The sequence below is a fragment of the Protopterus annectens genome, chromosome 6.part0, assembly GCF_019279795.1.
Source record: "Protopterus annectens isolate FY-2018-M chromosome 6.part0, PAN1.0, whole genome shotgun sequence".
Classification (NCBI taxonomy): Eukaryota; Metazoa; Chordata; order Ceratodontiformes; family Protopteridae; genus Protopterus; species Protopterus annectens.
The window spans coordinates 1,917,731,269-1,917,756,825 of NC_056737.1; the positions used below are offsets into that span (position 1 = coordinate 1,917,731,269).

The 25,557-nt window shown below is 37.8% G+C and overlaps 1 protein-coding gene across 1 annotated transcript in view; it reads left to right on the plus strand.

Annotated features, from left to right (window-relative positions):
- Window positions 1-25,557, plus strand: part of LOC122804983 — an 817,331-nt gene that overhangs the window by 547,704 nt on the left and 244,070 nt on the right. The window contains exon 5 of the mRNA XM_044075229.1: window positions 25,202-25,374. Within this exon, the coding sequence (XP_043931164.1) occupies window positions 25,202-25,374 (173 nt within the window). The remainder of the gene's footprint in view (window positions 1-25,201; window positions 25,375-25,557) is intronic.

The window sequence follows — 25,557 nt, forward strand, 5'->3', positions numbered from 1 at the left end:
TTAGGAGGGAAAGTACTTGTTTCTGAGCCTCTGCCCACTGATTTGGGGGCAGATCTGGCCACCCGTTTGGAGTTGGCAATGTGTGGAAATGAAATCTGTATCCCTGGAACACTATATTTAAAACCCATTTGTCCTTGGTTATAAGTTACCAGTTTTTTGCATTAAGAGCCAGTTTTCCCCCCAAAGGGGCGTCTGAGAGGTAAGTGCTTGGTAATTTTAAAGGAAAGTCATTGAGACTATTTACCATAGGGTGGTGTCTTTTTATTTCCAGATTTGGAAGTGGAAGCACCCCATTGCTTAGTTCTGAGAGTCCCATGGGACTGAAACCTGGTGCTTTTTGAGTGTCTGGGTTTGGCTTGAGTGGCTCTGGAAGGAGCTGGAAAGGACCAGTTCTTAGTAGGCCAGTGCCTACTAAATCTTGGAGGTTGTACTTGTAAGAAATCTTTCACAGTTTGCATAGATTTAGCTTTATCTTCCATCTTTTTTAGAACTTATTCACCCTTATTGCCAAACAGATGGTCCTGATGTAAAGGAGCATCCAACAGTTTTGCTTTAACGTGATCAGGCAGAGATAGTTCCTTAAGCCAAGCATGCCTTCTAAGCACAGACCCAGTAACAGCAGCCCTGCAAGAGGCCTCTAAAGAATCAAAACCACATTGCAAAGTATGTTTTCCAACTTGTTCAGCTGAATGCAATAAATCCTGTAATTCTTTATTTTCCACGCAGTCAGAAATCAACATAATTTTCTGTTTAAGCAGTCCCATGATATGCTGTTGATATTTTAGCATATGGAATTGACAGTTTAATGCCCTGATTGCCAAGGTTGCAGAAGTATAAACCTTTTTAATCCATCTATCCAGAGCCCTGGAGTCTCTATCAGAAGGGGTAGGATTTTTAGCAGTGGAAGCCTTAATGCCCTTGGGCCCCTGAGAAATTGTTTCTGGATCCGCAACAGGATTTTTGAAAAGAAATTTGTGAGACTCAGGAACCCTGTAGTATCTGTCTGGTTTACTAGGGGCCGGAGGCAGGGAATCAGGGGCCATACTGGATTCCGAAAACACATCATCAACAATGTCTGGAACAGGAGGTATAGCCAAAGGCCTATGTTGAGGAAGAAGAAGGAAATCCCTAAGCCTCTTTTTGGATTCAGAAAATTCCTAACTTTCCCAGTAGAAATGCTCCCTTAAGGTATGCAAAGTTTCCCCAAAAGAAAAATCCTCAGGGGGAGAAGCAGAGGGAATGGAATCCTCTGCATCAGAATCCTCATAAGTAGGTATGGACAAATCCATGTCATTAGAAGAGTCAGAGGAAACAGAGTCCTGTTCAGAATAGTCATAATCAAGTTCAGCCCTAGGCCTCTTAGAAGGGGGGGGGGGGTTTGACTACCCCTGATCAGAGTAATTAAATCTTCAGCCATTTTGATCATTTGTTTTTTTAGGCATAGGGGCCTGTACATATGGCCTGGGCGTCAGTTTTTTAGACATAGATCGAGATTTAGACCTTAGTATTGAAGGAGGAGTTGGTTTAATAAGCAAGTCTGTAGGCCTGAATACACCCTCAGAAGCCGGTGCCTGCACAGCGGCTCTGGACCCATCCAAGGTAGAGATACCCGCGGGGTCCATAGGTGATGCATCTCGCAGCATACCGGACTCTGAATGAGTCTCAGTAGAGGCCTGAGAAACAGAAGTAGGGGGTCTCAAGGGCTGCGAAATCGCCTCACTGAGTACCGGCGAACTGGCGACTGGCTTAGGAGAAGCGTCATTGGCAGTTTTGGACCTCAACGGTCCGTCTCTGTCTTTTTCTTTGCATTTTTTTGGTATTCCGGTAGCTGGATGGCTAACTGACATAATTTCTGGATAATTAAACTGAGAGCCAAAATATTTAGAAGCAAAAATGTACCAACGATGGATAGTGCGCTGATTAAATAAAGCAAACCGACAGCAAGGTACGTCGTGGTCAGGGCCTATGCAAGGAATACAGTACAAATGAAAATCCTTATGAGGTATTTGCTTCCCACAAGTAATACAATTATTAACTTTTACTGGCATCGGTAAGGAGCAAGAAAAAGTTTCCCCAACAGGGTACTTGGCTTTTAGTTGAAGATTTTGGTTCTGAAACTCGAAAACGAAAATTTCAGGAGTCGGCCGACTGGCACTTGCAAACTGATTCTGCTTCGGACACTGCATGGCAAGAAAGACTGATGTAATGGCATCAGCTGCATGTTTTATACCCCTGACAACCTGACATCATGGAAGAAGGGACAGCAACCAACTCAGGACCCAAGACTTTGTTAATCAGGCCGACTGAGGGCAACCTGCCAGCAGATTACCCAAATGTAATGACTGCAACAGTGAAACACGAAGAACATCCAAATCTTTCCCGCTTTGCCGAGAGGCCTTAAGAGTTGGAAATGGGCGATGGACACTCAATGTTTTCTGGTAGCAACGCACATCCTGGGGAAATACATCGTAATAGCAGACAAACCCAGCAGAGCAATTCTGATGCCTCACAAGTGGTCCCTGAATCCAGAAGTTGCGAAAGAGATCTTTCACAAATGGGGCCAGCCTTGCTGTGACCTATTCGCCACTCACCTGAACACCAAATGCAGCAGCTACTTTGCCCTCATTCCCCATGCAGGGATGTCACACAGGGATGCTCTAGTCCATGATTGGCCCCCGGGACTTCTTTATGCCTTTCCACCTTTTCCTCTCATCCCAAAGGTAATACAGAAAGCAAAACAGTTGAGGAGTTCTCTGATCCTCATCACTTCTTACTGGCCTAGACAAGTACGGTTTCCCTTCCTGTGGCCCTACCTTTTGGAGGAACCATGGATTCTGGGCCCATCTCTAGACCTCCTGATTCATCAATCGGGGCAGTTCCATCCCTTTATCCACACCCTCAAGTTGACAGCATGGCTGCTCCAGTTCCACGAATAGCCAGGTGTATTCCCCTATCTCCTTCTATCAAGCACATTCTGATCTCATCCCATAAACCTTCCACTCAGAAACTATACAAATGGAAAAGGTTTTCTATTTGGGCTACAAACCAAGGCTTAGATCCATACATGGCTCCTATAGAATCTATTCTATCCTTTCTAGCGTCAATTTTTCATGAAGAAGCTGCAGCTGCTACAGTCAGAGTTCAGTTAGCTGCCATTTCCAATTTCCATTTTGGCTTCATGGGAAATCCTATCATGTCACACACCTTGTGCAAAACCTTCTTAAAAGGAGTTCTTCTTCTCAGGCATCCAATCAAACAGCCATTAGAACCCTGGGACTTAAACTTAGTCCTCTCATCTTTAATGTCTGCACCTTTTGAGCCCTCCTCTTCAGCAGACCTGAAATTATTGTTATCGAAAACACTATTCTTAGTAGCCATAACATCTGCTAGGAGAGTCTCAGAACTGCAAGCTCTTACTATTCAACCTCCTTACATTATTTTTCACAAGGATAGAGTTTCATTTAGGATGAGCCCTTCCTTTCTTCCTAAGGTATGCTCAGAGCACAATCTGAACACCACTATTGAGCTACCAGTGTTTTTTCCGAACCCCTCTAATAAATCTGAATATAGACTACACCAGTTAGACGTTCACAGAATTCTCAGATTTTATTTACACAGGACTAAAGAATTCAGAAAATCAGATCAATTATTTGTCTCCTTTTCTGACAAGAATAAGGGCTTGCCTGATTCCAAGGTGTCTCTTTCAAAATGTCTTTCGGATTGCATTTCCTTTGCTTATCAAACTGCTGGCAAACAATTACCCATCAAAGTCAAAGGCCATTCTACTAGAGCTGCATCTACTTCATGTGCCTTTATATCTAGGCCCCCAATTGATACTATTTGCACAGCAGCTACTTGGGCAAGACCATATACTTTTGTCACTCATTACAACTTCGATTTGCCTCCTGGGACAGGTCATACTTTGGGTCCACTGTGCTGAAGAGTCTATTTGCTTGAGTCACCCGGGATAAAGGTGCTAGGGATGCTGTCTCATCCAGCAAGAATTACAGCGAGATAGGACTACATAACATAAAGAAGTTATGTACGTACCATAACGTTCCATGTTTGTAGTCCATCTTGCCTACATTCTTGTATGCCTCCCTCCAACCCCTTCCCATCTCTGAAGGATCTGGTGGACTATACTGGTGCTGTCTGACCTATTTTTTAGTTGTTGTCCACCTGGCATGGATTATATTACAAATGCTTTGTCTGTATGTATACAGCTCTGATTTTTCATACATGTTAGGTACTTGATTGCTTTTTGCAAACAAGATCTGGGGAATTGTCGTGAGGCACCATGGGATAGGGGTTAGCCTCCAGCCAGTAAAAACTCTCGAGCTTTAGTATCAGCTGAGTCGGAGCTGAATATCGGCTCCGAACCCATCCAGCAAGAATGTAGGCGAGATGGAATACAAACATGGAACGTTATGGTAAGTACATAATTTCTTTTTTACCAGAAAGTCAGACTTGGAACAAAGCCAATTTTCAGTGGAGGCCTGGGGAAAAACACTCCAGATGCATGTCTTTGTAACAAAGAATAACTAATAACAACAATGTCTTCTTTAAATACAGTTCTAGGTTTAGTAAGTACTTTTCTCTAGAGTTTCACGTTCAGAATCTATATGCTTTGCATCTTCCAAGCCAAGGTGATTTTATTTTCAGCCAAATTCTCTTCGAAAAACTTGGGCCAGTACTTTTAAATAGTAGGCAAGTTAGTCTTTTCTTGTGCTTTCCATAAGCAACTTTTCATCAAGAACTCACACTGTTTTCATATGCTTGCCTGACGCACCTGTTTACTAAGGTATACAAATGGTCATGCTTTGACAATAGTGAAAAATTCAATCTAGAGTAGTAAGTACTGGCCTTTGTTATGCTTTTCACCTCTGTTGTGCATGCATTATTTTCATATATTACTGATTTTTAGCATTGTATTTTAAATAAGTTCCTGTTCTTGGTTTTGTGTATTACTTCACATATTACTCCATGAGAAACATATTCAGTGTGAACTCTTGCATATTACTAATCTACAAAAATGTTGTATGTATCAAGAATGTTTTAATTATTACAACCTCTATAGCCTGAATCCTGGCTGAAAACAGTCATTCCACTAAATAAGCTTTCAATATAAGATCATTTATACTTATTTCCCTGAAATTCAATTCATTCTTTATGGTTAAACTGCAGCCAGTATCAGCCTCACATCTACAGTCTTGCCTTCTGTACTCACGTGCAGCAAAAATGGATTACTGTTGTATATATTTAAACTGTGTACATGGTGTAAAAGAACTCTTAGCTCTGGACACTCTGTATGTTCCTCCTCAGTAATGTTATCATTTGAGCAATCAGTGCTAAACTTCCTTTCAGTTCATTCACTATTATTGTTACTGATACTGAGCTACTTTTCCACTCTTTACACACGTACATCATCATTTAGTTTGTAAGCTATTTCGCTATATTTTAGGTTAAAACGTGTTTTTGTAATTAGCTTACAAGTTGCATGTATGTTTTTTTCACTGAGTTTTTCAAAATCAGGAAGTTTTTCATTAAACTGTAGATTCCAGTTCCTCGAGCAAAGAGAATCATGATTTTCATTCTGTCTTCACTTCAGTCTCATTTTTTTAAAAGGCAAGCAGTTAATAGAGAAGATTAAGGTTAATGTTCTGCTGCCCGTAGTCCATTGTTTGATTCCTTCAGACTCCCTTTGCCTACTGTGTGACTCTGAACAAGCTACCTAACCAGACATCGCTGTGATGCAACTAGGAAACTGGGATAGTCTCTTCTGTGGTCCCCAGGACTACATGCATAGTAACTACCTATAAAAAATGTGTTCCCCCAGGATTAGACATTGGTATCAAGTGCTATCACAGTACCTACAGTTTACATTTTCTTCTTTTATTTTCTCCCCTTCGGTTGATGATGATGCAGCTACTGAAATTCTTTAGCATCTTAACTACTTATACTTCATCACCAACATAAACTTGTTATAACTATGAACAAGACATCAAACACCTTAAATGATTCAATATCTTCAGTAAGTAATCCAGACTCTAAGGCAAACCATGGTACCAGTAAGCGTTATATGCTTATCTCAGTAGCTTAGAAACTGATGGATGACAACACAGTAGAGACAAGAAATGATTGGTAAGGTTATAGGTAGCTTGCACTGGACATTAATTACTTATTTTTCACAATGGAGTCTTTATTCTTAACATTAACAGCTAGGATTAGTCACAAAATATCTAAGATGTTACAAAAATGCACCAGAAAATATAAAAGTGATACTTTATTTTTTAATAAAAGCTGAGAAGAAATTATTAATTTCTCTTGTAGCTTTCATTATATACCAGTCACTTTCTCTGTCCTACCCTGATGGTCCATATGAACCCCCAGGTAGTGCACATTCTCTGAATGTGATATGGAAATGATGCACTGTGTCCCATTTTTTTCTTTAAGGTTTATTAAGCCTTCCTTTTCTTGCAATGAATTTTGACTGTCAGTAAATTTATATTTCCTAATTTATAACAATACTAGGTTCATGAAAATGTTGCATACCTTCATAGGTTCACAGATTAGTACTAGGCTAGTTGCCCTTACGAGCTATTTTAAGCCTAGCCAATTATCCCTTATGAGCTTCAAACTCTGCGCCTTGTGTTTGTAAGCCAATTATCCCTTATGAGCCTCAAACCCTGCACCTTGTGTTTGTAAGGCAAACACCTTAACCGTTAGGCCACCCGCCCAACCCCTCAAATCAACTATCAGTACTGCCTCAAAAAAGAATTCTTAAAATTAGTCAGAATGTTTTCTGTACATAGACTTATTTAAAATACAATGCTAAAAATCAGTAACATAAGAAAATAATGCACACACAACAGAGGTGAATAGCATAACAAAGGCCAATGCTTACTATTCTAGACTGGATTCTTTGCTATTGTCAAAGCATGACCATTTGTGTGTAATAGTGCTAATTTAACAGTAGCAAACCAGAAATTAAAAATACACCACCACCAACAAGTGTATATTCCCTTTTAAAAAATGTATTCAAATTTCTGAATCAGAAATTTGAGTGTCCTAGCTGTTAGGTGACAAAAAAGAGAATAGCATGACTGAATTGTATGAATTAACTGGCAATTGTGCCTACAGGTCTAAATCAATTAAAGGAAGTTATTACAATGGTTACTAGAAACAAATCTAGTAAAAATGGCCTGACATGCTTGTTTTATAGAACACATTTGATTAATTCTAAGAATTCTTTTTTTGAGGCAGTATGTGTGAAGATTATTATTCATTTTAATAATGCATCATCTGCATCCTGTAGTGCCAAGTTACAGATAAAGTTAGGTTGTAATTGTACTGTATTTACTTTTATAGACTTATTTATTTGTTTATATATATTTCTTTACTGAGGTAGTGCACTGATCTCTTTAGACTATTTGCAGGCACAGCCCAGGTGAAAATGACCACATAAAATATGAATAATTTATATTTACACACACTAGGATATGCTAAAATACATATACATATTTATAGATGCAAGAATATACCTCACCATTTAGTTCAATAAGCATTTTGGAATGTGAAAGCATGGACTGAACTGTGGAATTATGCTTAGAAAAGCTTATGGGATAAGATGTAGCCATAATGTCTGAGGTGGTTTATGCTGCAAGGATAGCAACATATCATTATACAGAGATAAAGGTATGGGTAATTCAATAATGATGACTTTCCAGGTTCTACTTTATTATATTACTAATGTATTAACACTAAAAGATTACACTCAAGGAAATGAAATTCCTCAATCCATCATATTCCATTTAGGGGTGAAGCTGCATTGATTTTTCTAGGTAAAATAGAGAAGATTTATGTGAGGGGAATCTACATTTAATGGAAGAGGGCACTCAGCAGGCTGTGGAAAAAATAATGGATGATTTTCCTTTAGACTACATTTACTTCATTAATGATTGCTTGATTTATTTTAAATGTAATAATATTTTTAAGTTGCGACTGAACTGGAAATAGACTGCAGTTTTGCATAACTTTCTGGCAGATGAAGTTCTTTGTCATATCACTTTATACTGATAAAGACTGAATGTGATATGGAAATGATACATTCTCTCTTATTTTTGTTTTTCCTCTTAAAATTTTTAAGTCTTTTCTTGCAAAGGCTTCTAACTGAAGAGTAAATTTGCATTCCATAAGTTGCTCCTCCATTTGTATCTCTTTTAGTAAGCAAAACAGGGAAGTAGCTAAGTAAATTCATTTTTCCAGGTTAGAAGTATTTGGAACTAGGTTAGCAACAGTGACTGCAATATGTTTTATGGCATGATCTTCTATGTCAGATTTATCAAGAGTTTTTCTTTTCAAAGTATAACATTGTTTAACTCAATGAACAAACAGCAGCTCTCAGTAGCAATTTACAGTTCTATAATTCTTTCATCCAAACATATAAACAAGATATCAAACAATTGTTTTCAAAACCACACCTTCTACTGTACTTTACATCATTTAAATTCTTTATGTTGTTTTCTGTCTTTGAAAAGGACTCATGGGGTAATGCCTTTAGTTTATGTAAGTTAATGTGCAATGCAATTAAAGTATAATTTTGAACATTATTAAGCACACAAATACAGATGCATAGATAATCTCTAAGAGAGATGATTGCAACAAGAATAAGGCAGAAGCTTTGGCTATAATAAAATATAGCAAAATTAGATTCAACAGAGAAAGGAATCATATTTACAAGGAGGACAGGTGGAGAAGAGAGGAGATAAAGTGTAGTGAGAGAAGTAGTAGGTCTAAAGCAGTAGGACTGAGTACTTAAGTAGCATATTAGTGTAGACAGGACCATTTATGAGTAGGTTATGTGGTGGAGAGAAGAGATGAAACACAGTGTGAAAGGAAGGATGTCTAAGACACTAGAGGTATGTTGGTAACTGAAGGTGGCTAGAAAATTTCTGATGCTAGGGTGAGGTAGGAGAGAACATGAATGTTAGTGCAGAGTTGTTGTATGGGGGTTTCTTAACATTTTTCATGCACTAGTAAGTTGCATAAACTTTTTTAAGAGTTTCAATCCTATTTTAGCAGAGTAACCTGAGAGTTCTAAAAGTCGCTTCCAGTTGTTAGAAAGTCAAACTACAAGTATCTCATCAGATTTATCAAATGGTTTTGATGCAGATTATTAGAATCGGATCTGGAAGGGGCAGAAATTAAATCAAAGGCAAAGCTTTTTCTGTAGGTTGCAAAAAGTTCATTGTCTGCTGGCACAAGGACAGGGCATTCTCCTGTGTCCCCCTGGTCTGGATTCAGCTAGCAGCCGGTATAATAAAGTGTCCGCCAATAGAAAATATTCAGGAGACTTGATAACATCAGTCTTCATCAGGATGTGTAAGTCAGAGATGGTCCTGCTGCAGATGTGCCACCTTGCTAAGGCTACCGGCTAATTTTAAGCTTCAGACTTGTTATAAAAATATGAGCGGTACCATATTCCTTGATGGATAACTTGTTCAGAACATTCATTCCATGCTGATAAGTACAGGTCACTAAAAGAATTGGTAGGTCATCAAAAAGAAAAATGTTCTGTCTCTGTGATATGATGACAACCCCATCAGATCAACAACTATTCCAGGCACACTGATTTCTCAAACTGTCAATTAATTTTGTCAGTGGTGGAGTAACAAAAAAACATCATGATCAATCAGAATAACATTCTTCTGGTTTGCAATGCAGTGGGCATCACTTAATTAATTAAAAATCTAACTCACATTGTCAAAAAGAACATGTATCAGTTACTTCCTATTAACAGAAAATTACCCAGATGCTTGATACTAAAATGGGTGCATATGGGATCTTTCATTGCATCAACATTTTGGCTTTGTGTTCTAAAATTTACAAAGCCTCAGATTCTGCCACAAATTTGCATAACATCCATTGGTTTCATTTCAAATTTCTCCATTTCTCCTGCCTGCTTAGTAGACTCTATTGTTATTAATGTCACCTTCTTTAAAAAAAAAAAAAAAGTCAACGGAAGCTTGTGGAAGCCTCAGACACCAGGTTCATTTCACTGCAGCAGGTAAACCATCCCAAGTCCATCTCCTACAAGATACTTTCCTTTTTCTAACCTTTCCCAAGTCTGACTCCATCTGTAATGTTTGCTTGTGCAGGCAGCCTGGAGAAGTGTACAATTAAGAGACAGTTTTTACTTAAAATTAAGTTTATGAAATCTTAGGAACTTAAGTTAAATTCCAACTTCCTAAGATTTCATCATGCTTAGTTTTAAGTACAGTAAACTGTATTAATTGCTCAGTTTTTTGTAGGCTACACTGCAAACAAATGTCACAAACTATTTTATTGTTTGAGTCCATCAGGGACTTGTGATGTTTATTATCCAGCTGTGAAATAAACAGGAACCACCTGCTGCTGCCTGCAGCAAAGCCCTCTTCTCATGGTTATTTATTTTTGGCACTGCAGGGCAAAGATGAAGAGGCACAGATAAGAAACAGGATGAGGACAGATCAAAAGCCAATTAATTCAGGAAGGCAGTAGGCTGCAGGGCGCCAGACATAATTATATAAATTCACAAGAATTTCATATTTCCAGCCTGAATTACAGGCTGTGCTGGCTGGCATCTCATAACACAGACACTGAATTTTTTAAGTTCTCAACCACACTTACTTGTTGTCTCTGTCTTCTTGCTCGTAGAGAATCTGATTAATTTATTAACTGTTGCCCACAGGTGCTAAATTAATATTTACTGGACAGCACATTACACCTGTGTGAAAGAAGAAAGTTGTTTCAGTCAGACAGTCCTCTACTGTGTAACCTGGTTGGATCAATAAAAATAAAATCCATTTCCCACATAACAGTACTAGGCTAATTCTGAGGTCACCTCAGACTAGAACTAATCAGGTACTCTTGTTATCATTAGTACACAGCCCTAACTAGGAGGGGGTCATCGGTCACAACAACGATGGCCAGAGCAAATGAAAGTATATAAGAATCAATTGACTGGAAACTGCAGGACTTGACTGAAGCAGGCAATCAAGCAGGAGTGTATCTATTTCTATTTCTCTTTCCTTACTTGATCTCAGCTCTCTAACTCAAGACCGTAAAGAAATCCAAACCACTTACCTGTGCAGCAGGTTTCAAATCTCCAGCTCAATAGGGAGAAGAAAGTCAACATAGGATATATAAGGAAAACTAGGCTTTGGCTGACACCTGAAAGAATGTGTAGTAGTAGTGGTAATGTGCTAAAAAGTGGTACATTACTGATTTTAAAAAGAGAGAGAGGTAGTGAAAGTTATTTATTTATTTATTTTTTTTGCACTGACAAGCTGGTTGGCACAGTGACATAGCTACTGGGCCTTTTTTCTCCTTCCTAAAATAAATGACTTGACTGTAACTCTTCTTCTTCTTTTCCGGGTTAGGGGTCACCACAGTGGATCATCTGTCTGCTCATGATTGGCAGTGGAGTTTTACGGTGTTGAGTTGCCAGCCTGGCACCCAACCTTCCACAGAAGGCACACACATGCACACACTCACACCTAGGGCCAATTTAGAGTGTCCAATCCACCTACTGCATGTCTTTGGGATGAAACCGGAGCACCTGGAGGAAACCTACACGACCACAGGGAGGACATGCAGACTCCGCACAGAAGGCACCCAAGCTGAGAATCGAACTGGAGAACCTCTTGCTGTGAGGCGACAATGCTAACCGCTGCACCACCGTGGCCGCCCAAATGACTTAACTGTAATAATTGCTATAAATTAGTGTCCCTCTCTCTGTATTAGTTGTTGAAATAGTTAATATTAATAATGTTAAAATGATTAACAATAATTATATAATATTATTAATTATATATATATATATATATATATATATATTAATAATTATATAATTATTATTATTATTATTATTAATAGTTAACATTATTTTGTTTTTAGGGACATGTTTGTGTGCTGAAGGTTAAAAATTGGGAAGCTGGAAGCAGACAAAGAATTCTGTGTATTGCTTTCTTTTAATTATTTGATATTTGTTTTTGGTTACTGGTTGTTGGATATGTCTACTGGATACAGTGTGAGCATTGTCTGGTTAAGTGATTTTCTCAGAGTCATACAGTTAGTAAATGGTGGATGAGGAAATCAAACCCTACAGTACAGGAAGGCAAAGAAGCAGTTTATAATTCTCCTTCCATGTAAATTACTTGCTATACCTTGGTGTCCCTCTCTTACCATTACTTGCTGAAATCCTTTAATAGGTTAACATTATTTTGAGCCAGATTCCAAAAGAGTTGCTCTCAGTGTAAGTGACTTTCTTTGGTGTGAGGCCTGTCTATAAATAGGCTTACTACAGGAACCAGATTCCAAAACAGCTGCTTTCAGCCTGCTCTTAGCGTAAGTGGTCACTTAGACTGACATCAACACTTTTGGAACCAGGGCCTGTGTTTTCAGTGGTAGTGTCACTGCTCACCAGAATGGCTGAAGCCAGTGGCATCACAAGCACTTTAGCTGACCCATCCAGAACCCAGGTCCCTGAAGAAAAGGGTCCATTTTCCAACCCTCCAACCCTGTGCTCCTCATTTATCCCAAGGATCTAAGGGGTGCCAGGTCAAATGTTGTGCTCAACTCAACTCAAGGAGCAAAAAAAGTCTTTTGCTTTAAAACTTTATCATAAAACAAAAAAAGTACATTTGCTATTAGTAGTTTGGTGCAAGTTACACCTTAAAGGAAGTGCTGAAGCAAATGCTTTGCTTCAGTCCTGAAAACATTATTTCTGTCCTGGCATTCAGAAATTCTGTTATGAAATTGAATGCACTATTTACCCATTATCATTTGTTGATTGCTTCCCCTGACATATTGCACCCAAGGCAACTGCCCCTTCAAATAACCCTAGCTATATTTCTGAGCATCATTCACCCACCAGTGGACCATCACACTAACCCAGCAAATGCTCCATAAATTTCCTTTGCAGGAAAAACAGGAAAATCCTATTTCTCCTGGTATATTATACTGGTGCCCTGCATCCCATAGTACATGAAGTAGCCATGGCCAGTTTCTGAGGTCCTTTCAAGCAGCAAAGTAGTAGCACCAAGTGTAAGGCTACCCATTTGTGGATTATGTTGAATGCAATGCAGTTCTGCAACACAGCACTAAAGCATGACTGTTGTGTTGCACCACAATGATACTGGGGTACACATACCATATGCATGAGCGTATTGGTTCACATGCTTTATGGTCACTGGGACATGTCAGTCTTATTCCAAAATGTTTAGGCAGTACATTGTGCAGAAGCAATGATTCACAGTGAGTGGCAGTAATGAGCTTCATTAGCATAGGACATTATAAAGCATTAGCAATCTTTTGCACAGCACCTTTTATTACTGTACAACTGTGGAACAGAGTAATTGTACTAAGGATTCTGTAGATTTGGAGTTTCTTGGAGTTAAGGAAGGGGTCCTGCCTGGTAAAGTACCCCATGCAAGAACAACAAACCCTGTGGTTGCTATCATTTACAGTGCACTGAAGTATATGTCATGGTGTACTTGCAGCTTGAAACTCATCTGCCTAAGGTTGTACAATGGAAACTGTAAAGGGTATTGCAACAGGGAAGTATGGGATTCCAGGACCACACATATAGGCATGTCTGTAGTATGCAACTGAGAAAGGCTGTGCCTAGCCCTAACTGCAGCTAATAACCATTATAGTAAATGGGGTTGGCTTTGGTAATAGTTATGTACATTTTACAGTATGCCATACATTCTCACTAACTTTAGAAGTCAATGAAGGCACAAAAAACTTACATGCTTCATCCACAGCTGTACATGTACTGGCATAGCTATATAAGAGGGGAAGTGACTGGAAAAGTTCACTTGCCAGGAGAAGGAAGTAGTACTACAGCCCCGAAACACACATGGCACACACCTCCTGGGCAAAAGTGCACAGGCAAGTATTATCAGGAAAAGATTTGGCATGGGCTGCTGCAGGATATGAATGTTGTAGGTGGTTATAATACTCTCTACAGCAGGTGTGGTGACAGAAGTGGCTCACTGAGTTTAAGGGGTATTTGGTGTCACTTGACAGCCATGGTGAGAATAACCCTCACACCTGGGGGTAGTTTTGATATGGGGGCTGGGCTGGCACTGACCACCTGTGTGTCAGCAGGAGAAGCACCAGCTGAGTAATGTCTAGTGTAGTACAGTATAGTAGATTCCACAAGATGTTTAAGGGCAAAGATTGACCAAGGTATACCTACACATCTGTCCTTCAAGGCTCCTCTAATCTGCAACTGTAACAACCTGCACAATAGGATATTTCTGTCAATATATGCTACAGCTGTATTATAATATATTGTAATATGTATGCAACATTGGATTCATGGGTGTGGACAGACAATGGTGCAATGTGTGCTCCTGCATTCATAGGTTGCACTGGAGGAAAGTCCAGCACACACACACACACACACACACACACACACACACACACACACACACACACACACTCGCATCACTTATTACAAAGGCCTCTGTAGAGATACAGGCTGAGCACACAGCCTCATCAATGCATAACAGACATGTTTTACCTAAGCATCCTTCATAGACTGCACCTCTGTCCCCAGTACACTTGCAATCTAAAATGCACACCACCTCTATGATCCAGATACCCCTATAGGGGATAGACTTGGGGAGATTAGAAGCTGTCATTACCCCAGGACTATTCATGATGATTGCAACACTTGTCATTAACCACGTGTAGGTGAGTGATCCAGTTACAAATAGCTGCTGCCCACAGTGTAATGGGGATGGTGAGTATGCTGTGTACATTTTGGGACAATATGCACCAAATGGGCAGTAATATATGGACAGTGAGCACACAATGCTGCTGAGGTCTCTGTGCAAATGTTGCTTCCTTAGGAATCTACATGAAACACATTGCAGCAGCAGCCATCCAGCCTACCTCCACAGGCCATGCCTTTCTTGACTTTGGAAGGATCTGAATACGTGGAGGTTGACAAAAGTCTGTCCCATGTCAGATTGCGTGGACTTTTGGGGTGCCAGTATTAATGTTGTTTGTGGATAGAGGGAATGCCACTTTCTGTCATGGGCAATATACAGGTTGTGGGCAACAGTGCTCCTCCAGCTAAACACCTAGGAAACCTCATCAGACTGCACATGCACAGTTCCATTGTTCTACCCCTTCTTTGTGATCTATGGGCACATGACCTGCCACCCACATTCTTGGGCATCTGTCTAGCACTCATCAGGATCAATACACTGTATGTCCTATTGGGGTCTTACCTCTTTCCTTTCATGGACCATATTAAGCCCAGACACCACAGGCCAATGCAGAAGATGCCACCAATGGTAACATCAACGCAACGTCACTCCACAGTTTTCAGATGTAATCCCTGATGTCCCATGACCACCCAGTGTATGTGGCTGTTGTGTTCATCTGCCATGACATTATACCATATTATAATGTTCCACTCAGCTGACACTATATCACCCCTACTTGTGCAAGTGGTGATGATTCTACTTTACCTACCCACTAATCTATGTGAGTTTGGTGATGTCTGATGCTGAGTTTGGCCAGTTCTTGCACTGTCCTGCGTAGCCTGTGTGTTATAACCCATGCAGTATTGTATGCTGTGTCTGTGTCATGGCCCAAAATTGTGGACTATGCTACCTCTTTGCCAGTACTGCAGTGTACTGTGCTGCCTGCGCCTTAACTGTGGTAGCACTGATGCATGTTCTTCCTCAGATTTTCTACCCTGCCCTTCTGCTGTTCTATTGTGGTGATCCTTTTGCTATGTCTAGATAAGTGGAAGCATGTATTTAGTAAGTCAAACACATACCTACTATATTTTGCATTTTTGTATGAGCAACATTATATACCACTGTATTTCTCATTTATGCATGGCAGAATTATAAGCCATTTCCTACATGATCTGGGGGTTATGGATGAGGATCATTAATAAGAGGTCTAAAGCATATCCAACATAATTTGCAAGACAAACCAAGAAAACTATTATATGTGGCATGCTGTCTGCTTGCATGGTGATGCTGTGTACAGACCTGTTTATGTAATGCTCCCTGCTTGTATGTTGACCTGTTTATTAGCATGTCTGTGTACCTCTCAACCAGAGGATCATCTGGGAAATCCTCTCACAGGAACCGTTAGTACATATCAAACATATGCCAAATGTGTAAAACTAATACTCCGATCTTCAAAACAAACTACTTCATCACTAAGGTGGAGGATATTCTCTTGGAAGTTCTTACATAGAACTTTTATCACACCACATAAAGCTGAAATCATGTTTAATGAAGACATAGGATGCTGGAGATGTAAACTAAAGGTTAAAGCTGACTGGCAGTATATGTTTTACGATTGTATAAAACTTAAAACATATTGGGATAATATGAATTCTCTCTCTTACAGTCTGTTTTTAATGATAAATTTATGCTGACCAACTCTTATTTTATTTAATACACCTATTCCCACTTCTGTTACGAAAATAAAATACCCTCTTTTTATGAGATATCTTAATATTAGGTAGAAAAGTCCTCACCAAGAATTGGAAGAATCAGACAACTCCTACTATGAAGGAATTTGTACATCTGGCTACTGAAGTTTGTCTTCTTGAACTGATCAAGACATCTTGAATTATCTTTTCATATAAGATATGGTTAAAATTCAAATAACTGCTGGATAAATATAATTAGCTAACTACTCTTAACACATTTGTTTTTCTGTTTAAAAAGCAATGTTTATGGTAGACACCATTGTAAATAGTTATTTTAGTTCCAAAACAAAATAACCAAAGATACCAATAATGATAATGAAGGTGATAGAATGTTAGATTCGCTAAACCGAGCACGTTTATTCCAGTTAACCATCCAGTGCTAATGGTTTATGACAAACTGTGCATAGATGAATTGTATAAGAATTTTTCTGATGCTGGACATTCTGTACAAGGGAATTCTAAAGAGTTTAAGAACTTAAGTAAAGATGAATATGTTGCTTTAAGACAATTGCAGAATGACAATACTATAATGATACGCCCTGCAGATAAAGGGGGCCCTTTAGTAATCATGGATTGGGAATATTATTTATTTAATATGAAACAAATGTTAAGTGATGAAAAAGTATATATGAGAATTTGTTATAGTGATGTTTATAGAATGATTAACAATGTACATAATATGTTGAATGAATGTTTATTAACTCATGTTATAGGGCATCTTATGTATAAGTATTTTAGGGTGGATGAACCACTTTTGCCAATAATTCAGGGGCTACCCAAAATACATAAAGACCCTCAGAACCCTCCACTGAGACCTATAGTCTCAGGACATAACTGGTGTGTAGAACCATTATCTATATTTTTAGAGAATTTTAGACCTTTGTTAAGCAGGAACTCAGTAGTAATGAGAAATTTTAAAAAATTTATAGAAGATCGGTATCAGTTTTTTAAAGCCAGAATTGAGATGAAAGAATTGTTGTTTGTAACTTTAGATGTCCAGTCCCTATTCACGAGAATACCAAATGAGAGGGGTGTATGTATGTTACAACAATATTTACTGAAATATAGTGAATCTGATCATAGATTTGTGGATCTGCTATGCCTTCAAATGGAGGTAGTGTTGGAACATAATGTATTTATGTTTGGACACAACATATATTTACAGAGGGATGGAGTACCTATGGGCACATCTTCTGCCAGTTGCTACGCTGATATTGTGATAACTGTTTGGGAGGAGGAAGTAATTTTAAGTGTACCATTTAATAAATATATAGGCTTGTGTCGAGTTTTGTCAATGATTTGTTTATGATATGGGGAGGTACCCTAGGTGATTTGAGGTCCTTTTATGAATATATTAATAATACTACCCCCTTTTTAAGATTTATGATGAACTTCTCCTATGATTCGATAAAGTTTTTGGATGTGAAAATATTGAGACATATGGATGGAAGTGTGAGCACAAGGGTGTATAGGAAAGAGTGTTATAGGAATAGTTTGTTACACAGAAGGAGAATGCAGCCCCCTTATGTATTTAATAATATAGTGAAAGGACAGGGGGTGAGGGTGTCAAGGCTAAGTGTTGAGGTAAATATATTTAAACAGGAAATAAAGGACCTCGAACATAGATTTGTCAAGAGGGACTAAAATAAACAGAGGGTTAGTGATACATTGATGCAAGTGCAGGAGTTAAGAAACATGGAGGCTAGGCTGTACTTTACTGAAGTACATTGTAGGGAGACAGGCACACAACTGGTTGTGAGAAAAACATAATAAGAATGCTGTTTTTTTATTCTCGAAATGTGAGACAGGCTTTGGATATTTACAAGAAGTTTTGGCCAGTTTTGGAGCTGACGAACAGCTCAGAGAGGTTGTAGGAGTTAATCCAAGGTTTGTGTTTAACAATATGAAATCTTTAAAAAGATTATTATGCTACCCTAGAAATGAAAAGAAGTAAATAGATGTATTGATACCATTACAGCCACTGTACCTTGCACAAAATGTAATTTTTGTAGATATATAGATACATCGGGCCAGATTTTAATAAGGTGTTCACATTCAAGGTGGAGGCCAGTTGTGAAACAATGCATGTGATCTGCTTGGCACATTGCCTGACATGTAAATCATTCTATATACATAAAAATGGATAGAAGATTAAGGGACAAGGTAAGGGAACATCAGTATAATATTAATAATAAAAATACAATTAATGCTTTAGCGAAACGTGATTGACAACAGTAGTACACACCAGTTTAAGCTTTAGGTTATTAAGAAAACAAAAATGAATGGAAGGATGGGTGATGTTATGAAGAAGAAAGAGTTGAATGAAACTAGATGGATTATAAGAATGAGGGGGGGGGGTGCTGGGAAGGGTTTAAATGATAAAGTCCCCCATTGGACCTGTATTGAAGGCTAGACCCTTGCATAGACAGGGTTAGGTTTATTTATTTATTTGTTTATTGACCTATACTATGATTCTTTATAAAAACTGTGTTCTATGCAATTTGTAAAGGTTTTTTATGCATTTTATATTTTCATATAAATCTGAATTTGAATAGTTTTTGTATCTGTGCATCAGGTTATAGATCTTATGCACCTAAGTGGGTTCTAGCCATCTTAAATGTGTGAAATTTGAGATGCTTTTATGAGAGATGTGTTTATGTTATTTTTATATAGTAAATAATTGTTTGGCATTAGGATTTTATGAAGGGTTCCATTTCTGCAAGGAAATGAGGGGGGAAGTGATGAAATTGTATTTTAAAAAGGGAGCCAGTATTATGTATGTTAACGTCTGAAGAAGCAGTTTGGATACCTGTGAAAGCACTTACATTTGTTTCTCAAATAAAATAATTTTTTAGCATTTCAGAACAAAACATCAGAGTGATTATTCTTTATTTCAGAGTTGTGTTTTAGAACAGGTTTTTATACAAGTTGGGGAAATGTATAATATTAAGGATAAACTTCTTTATAAAGAATCTTTTTATATTTTAAAATTTAATACAGTGGTACCTGTGGGTTTAAATTTGGAGATTAATTGGAAGCAATTACTGTATAATTGATTAATTGACTTATTTTATTCATTGAATGGATTATATAAGCTGTGTAAGTTTTGTGGTGTGTATTACTCCTGGAAGGCTGTGAGCCGAGGCACTGGAGTGTCCAAGGTGCTGTTTCATTAAATTGGATTTTTTCATCTCTACTGTGGCCAGTTGTGGATTTTTTGCTGCTGTTTCTCTTAGAGTTGTTTCATATATTTCTTGGGTGGATTATGGCCACGGATCCATATTCCAACATCCCTAGAATCTTCAGGGAAGAATCAATGGTGATGCCTACCCCATCCCAGAGAACTCAGAGAACCATGGATAACTATGTTGCTCAAGGAGCCTCTTCTAATTCTTTCACTAATGAACATGCTACTAAAAACATAAGTGAAGGTTTTTTAAGATTTATGGAAAAATTGATGGGGGTTAGACATTCCAGGTTTGGCAACCTATTTTCTGCTGTTGGTCAAAGTGCTTCTCATAGCATGTCTAAAGAGAGCCAGGATTTATGTGACAGTTTGGAGAAATTAATGATTGCTGAAACAAAGGTGCATCTAAATATTTTAGCTTTGCAACATTATCTGGAACTTAAAATTACACCCAAAGGATTATGGGCATTTAAAAATCCTACTACGCCCTTTGATTTGAATGGTAACATAGAAAAAGATTTTTGTGACCACTGGGTGGCAGCGGCACATCGTTGTGCAAGTGAGTGGGTCTCCATACTAATAGAGAGGGATACACTTAAACAAATGCATCTCAAATAAGATAGTAAGCATACCATCTCATATATATCTCCTTTGCTTATTTCCCCTCAGTTAGATCTAGTTTGAGTGATTTAAGTGCTAAACTAAAGGAAATGGAGTCCCTTTTAATTGAAAGGAAGAAAATAAAATTAAAAGGGAGTCTCGGGACTATGAGTTTAAATGGGCTTTCCTGTGGAAAGCCAATGATAGAGAAGATAAGAATAGCTTCTGTTCACGGCACAACGGAGGTTACAAGCATACACATGCAGTTTTGTTTGTTTACTCAGATAGATTTACTAGTGGAAGAGGCAGTGATGAATCTATGTATCCAGCTTTTCCAAATACCTGCTTTTTATTGCTTGCCAAAATTGCATGAAAGTTTGGATAGTCCCCCAGGATGCCCAATTGTAGGAGCATATAAGTATTTTTTGAATAACATAGGTATACTTATACATGAATATTTAAAACCATATGTTATGAAGTCACAATCCTACATTAGGGATTCATTTGATTTTCTGAATAAAATACAGAATATAAATTGGAATAAAGACATGTGTTGTTTGGTTATGGATGTTATACGTCTTTATACCAGCATCAAACACCAGGATGGCATTAAAGCTTTGAATTATTTCCTTGGCGACTCACCCTTGTCTAGCTACATTGTGGAGCTTACGCATTTTTGTTCGTTGAATAACTATTTTGCGTCTGATGGGTTTATATATCATCAGTTATAAGGAACGGTCATGGGGGCATCCTTTGCCCCCATGTATGCTAATCTGTTTATGGCACTTTTTGAGTTGAAATATTTGTATATGCATCAGTTTGTTAAACATCATGTTATTGCATACTACAGGTACATTGATGATTTAATTTTTATATATGAAGGGGGAAGAAATAAGGCTGGGGACCTTCATCTTGACTTGGAACAGAATAGTTATGGTTTAAGTTTTGACAATATACAATGTGGCACTAAGGTTAGTTTTTTGGATTTAGTGTTGGAGGGGTGAACTGTGAAGGTATTAAAATGTCTGTCCACAGGAAGTTTGTGGATAATACCCATTTTTTACATGGGGCCAGTTTTCACCCCCAACATCTATTGGAATCCCTGCCATATGGAGAATTTCTTCATATGCATAGAATTTGTAGTGAATGGGACGATTTTGTGAAAGAAAGTAAACATACTTTTCAGATGTCAAAAATTCTTTGTGTGAAGTTGTTGCATATAGATTGGAGGTAAATTTGTCCAATAGTAGAGTAAGTAATGGGTTGGTAAGTGTTGAACAAAAAGAACAGGTGTATTTTGTTTCAGTGTACAATAGTCTTAGTAAGAGAATAAGTAATATATTGCACAATTGTTGGATGTTTCTGATTCAGGATGTTGAGTTAAAAAACTATCATTCTATTTCATATAAAAGAGGAAAAAACATAAAAGAATTTTTAACCTCTAGTTATTTTATTTTGCCTAGTGATGAGTTATATGTGAGTCCTTCTTTGAAGGGCACACATCCCTGTGGGGGTTGTACTATATGTTCTCATACTGTTACAAGTTTTAATAAAATAAATGGGGTTCATTTTTCACCTAGTGGTATTTTTTCTTGCAACAGTGAAGGCATCATATATGCCTTAAAATGTCCCTGTGAATTATTTTAAATAGGAGAAAGTAAAAGAAAATTTAAGGCAAGAATGCAAGAACATATTAGGGATATAAAAAAGAATAAGGTTGAAAGTAATATTGCTATGCATTTCAGAACAAAACATCAGAGTGATTATTCTTTATTGCAGGGTTATGTTTTAGAACAGGTTTTTATACAAGTTGGGGAAATGTATAATATACAACCTTCTTTATAAAGAATCTGTTTATATTATAAAATTTAATACAATGGTACTTGTGGGTTTAAATTTGGAGATTAATTGGAAGTAAGTACTGTGTAACTGAATAATTGACTTGTTTTTATTCATTGAATGGATTATATAAGATGTGTACGTTTTGTGGTGTGTATTACTCCTGGAAGGCTGTGAGCCGAGGCGCTGGAGTGTCCAAAGTGCTCTTTCATTAAATTTGATTTTTTTCATCTCTACTGTGGCCAGTTGTGGATTTTTTGCTGCTCTTTCTCATAGAGTTGTTTCATATATAAAATCATTTTTATTGCTAAATTGAGCCTGGAGCCGCCATTTTGTTCTGCTCTTTTGTTGGTTGTTGGTTTAATTATTTTAGTTGTTTATTATTGTTCTTTTAGATATGTATATTTGTTTTATAATATTTTGCTTATTAATGTTTTGTTGTTAATATTTTCAGTAAAAACAATTGAGAAAAAAGAAAGGTCCTTGTACTTAAGGAGACTACACACATCTCAATATCTACAGGAAATGACATACAATGCACTCTGCTAAATTCGGCTTGTGAATGACAAAGCTTGAGTAAGTCCTTTACACTCCTATTCATGTTGAACTGGTCCACAGTCTGCTGGCCTATTAGAAGATGGTATGTTATGTGCTGTCTTTATTTCCTCCTTTACAATCTATCTGTCTATATGGAAATGGACCAATATCTACTGGTCTGCGAACAGGTGGCATGTCAGTCACTATATGTACATTCTCCTTTGGTACAGATGACTATGACTTGTGACACTGCATTGGCTCTGTTGATGGATGTGACAAACCTAAATGCTGCCAGCCCAGCTATCTGGAATTTTGTAAATAATCATATGTCATTTGTGAATATCAACATGATTCAAATGCTTGTCTTACAAATGTAAGAGAACTAGGTGTTATGTGTATATTAAACTGGTGCAGAAGTGTGTGTTGAACAGGGTTTGTATAGTACTGAGCTTCAAGGATGTGTCCACAGTGTACACTACTGGAAAAGAACAGAAATACATATAAACTATATACCTGTGCAAATGTATGTTTTAATATTAAAAGCTGGAACATACAGAGATAACTTGCAAAACTTCAAGAAAATAAGTTAAAATTAGAGTGTTTTACAATTGTGTCATAAAAGTTAGTTTCAATGTAGGAAAGGAATAGGATGTCTAGAACTAGAGTGCCTTCTGCATTGTTTTGTAAGTGCTTTATTGTTTTATGACTTCTAGCAACAGCAAAGGACTGAGAGATATGTATTTCTCACACAAAGATGTGAAATTGTGTTAGTTTCTGGTTTAGCTTGGGAAAAAGTGATGTCATCCAAGTTAACCCAGCAGAAATATTTGATATTAATGTAAGAACTCTTGTCAGAGAGAGAGAGACTGTGCATTTTGTATTTTGTCTTTGATGTAGCAAGAACATCCACTCATCATCACCATCTGCACTTGCCTTGCTAATAGTAACTAACTAGAGTACAGTAATTTCATTTAGATATAGACAGGAATATAGAACAGATTAGTTTAGATGTTTTCTGTATTTATTTGAGACTGACCTGCAATGTTGTTTTAAAATATTTCCTGTGATTTTGTACTCTGAAGTAGCTGTGTTGATTGACTGAGCATTGTCTTGTTCTTTTATTATTTATTATTAAATATATTTAAACCTATCTGTAGCTGATATTTGTGAGACATATTTAAGCTCTTAGAGTACTTGCATATCTGTTTAGTGACACTGTACAGGCCACTCTTAAATAGCCTTGCAAGTCTTGGTCAAAACTACCATTTGGATAATAGTAACATTACACAGTAGGATTGGACACCCTTTGAAAGGGACTTATAGTAGCTGATAATGAGCTGGCTGGTGGCAGTGATAATTACCTTATAGTCTGGGCAGAAGGGGGCATAGCTAGTAAACCTGTGCTAGCCTTTCCCAGGTGTGTGTGTGTGTGTGTGTGTGTGTGTGTGTGTATAAGTCAAATCTCAAAATGTGTGTGTATCAGCTACTTGGGCAAGGAAACAAAGTAGTGGTTGGACAGACAGGGTGCTAGAAGTTTTGGCTTGGCCACTCGGCTGAGATCTCAACCCTATAGCTGTGCCAGTGGGGAGTCTTATTGGGGATCTGGAGAAAGAGGGAGAAACCATCCCCAGACTGAGTGTGATCTCTGTGTGCTCTTAAGGGAAATTGCACTTTACTGTGTGTGTACTTCTCATTCTTCCATCGTGTACATCCCTCAGTGTTGCCAGTGGTAAAGATTGAGGCTGCTTGATTACTGGACCAGTGCAGGGGGGGTCACAATGAATATTAACATATAATGCTGGAGTTGCTAATCTTAGCATTACTTCCATTATGTACATTACAAATCTCAGTGGTCTATCTCCTGCGATCCCTCACTCCCTGACTGCTGCCACTACCTGCACTAAATCTACTACTGTTCTATGAATCCCAGTCTAATGTTGAATCCATTGTATTTCCTATTGGAATTCCTAAGAACATGTCACACAGTATGGCTTTTTTCTTGTAAGATATCATTTTTAGACTAGATTCATAGATTAGTACTAGATTCATAGATTAGTACTAGGCTAACTACCCTTGCGAGCCATTTTATGCCTAACCAATTATCCCTTGTGAGACTCAAACCCTGCACCTTCTGTTTGTAAGGCAAACACCTTAACCATTAGGCCACCCTCCTAATTAGATTAAATTAATTTTTTAACTAAATTAATTTTTAACTGACCAGCAAGTTTACTGTCTTTGTTGAACTCTAAAGCCTTTATGAAAATCCTGGATTTTTCAGTTTGACAGGCATTTCTCTTGAGTGTCAAATGAACAAGTTGACACTTTCACTTTCTGAAGTCATTTTATTGTGCCAATTAATTATTGCTTCCTGGCTGCTTCTGTTGTATGTATAATACAAGTGCAAGCTAAACATTCTTTCTATATTGCACCTGAATCTGAAAATTCAGCATTGTACTATTTAAACATAAATAAATAAAATAAAATAAATGGTATGAGATAAATGTATGCTTCTTATTTTGCAGTTGAAGAAGAAGCAGCTGATGTGTTTCCTGCCATGGAGAAAGTTATGATCCGGAGTCATATTTCCTTTTTGTGTCGTGCACCAAACTGTGCTGGATCTTTAGTGCTGTACCTGAACAGCCCAACAAGGAATGATGGTTCCATGCTCCTCTGGGACATCAATAAGAATGGCATTGTAAGTCTGAAAATGTACACTAGCATTTTATTTTTCAAGAGATCAGCACACTTTTTGTGACACAAAGTGAGAACAGAGTTTGGTTTATTTCATGGACCTAAAATCAATTAGCTGCAGTTCAGCAAAGAAAATATTTGCAAATATATTACCAATAAAGGTCTTAGGTTAAGTATTTATCTAAGA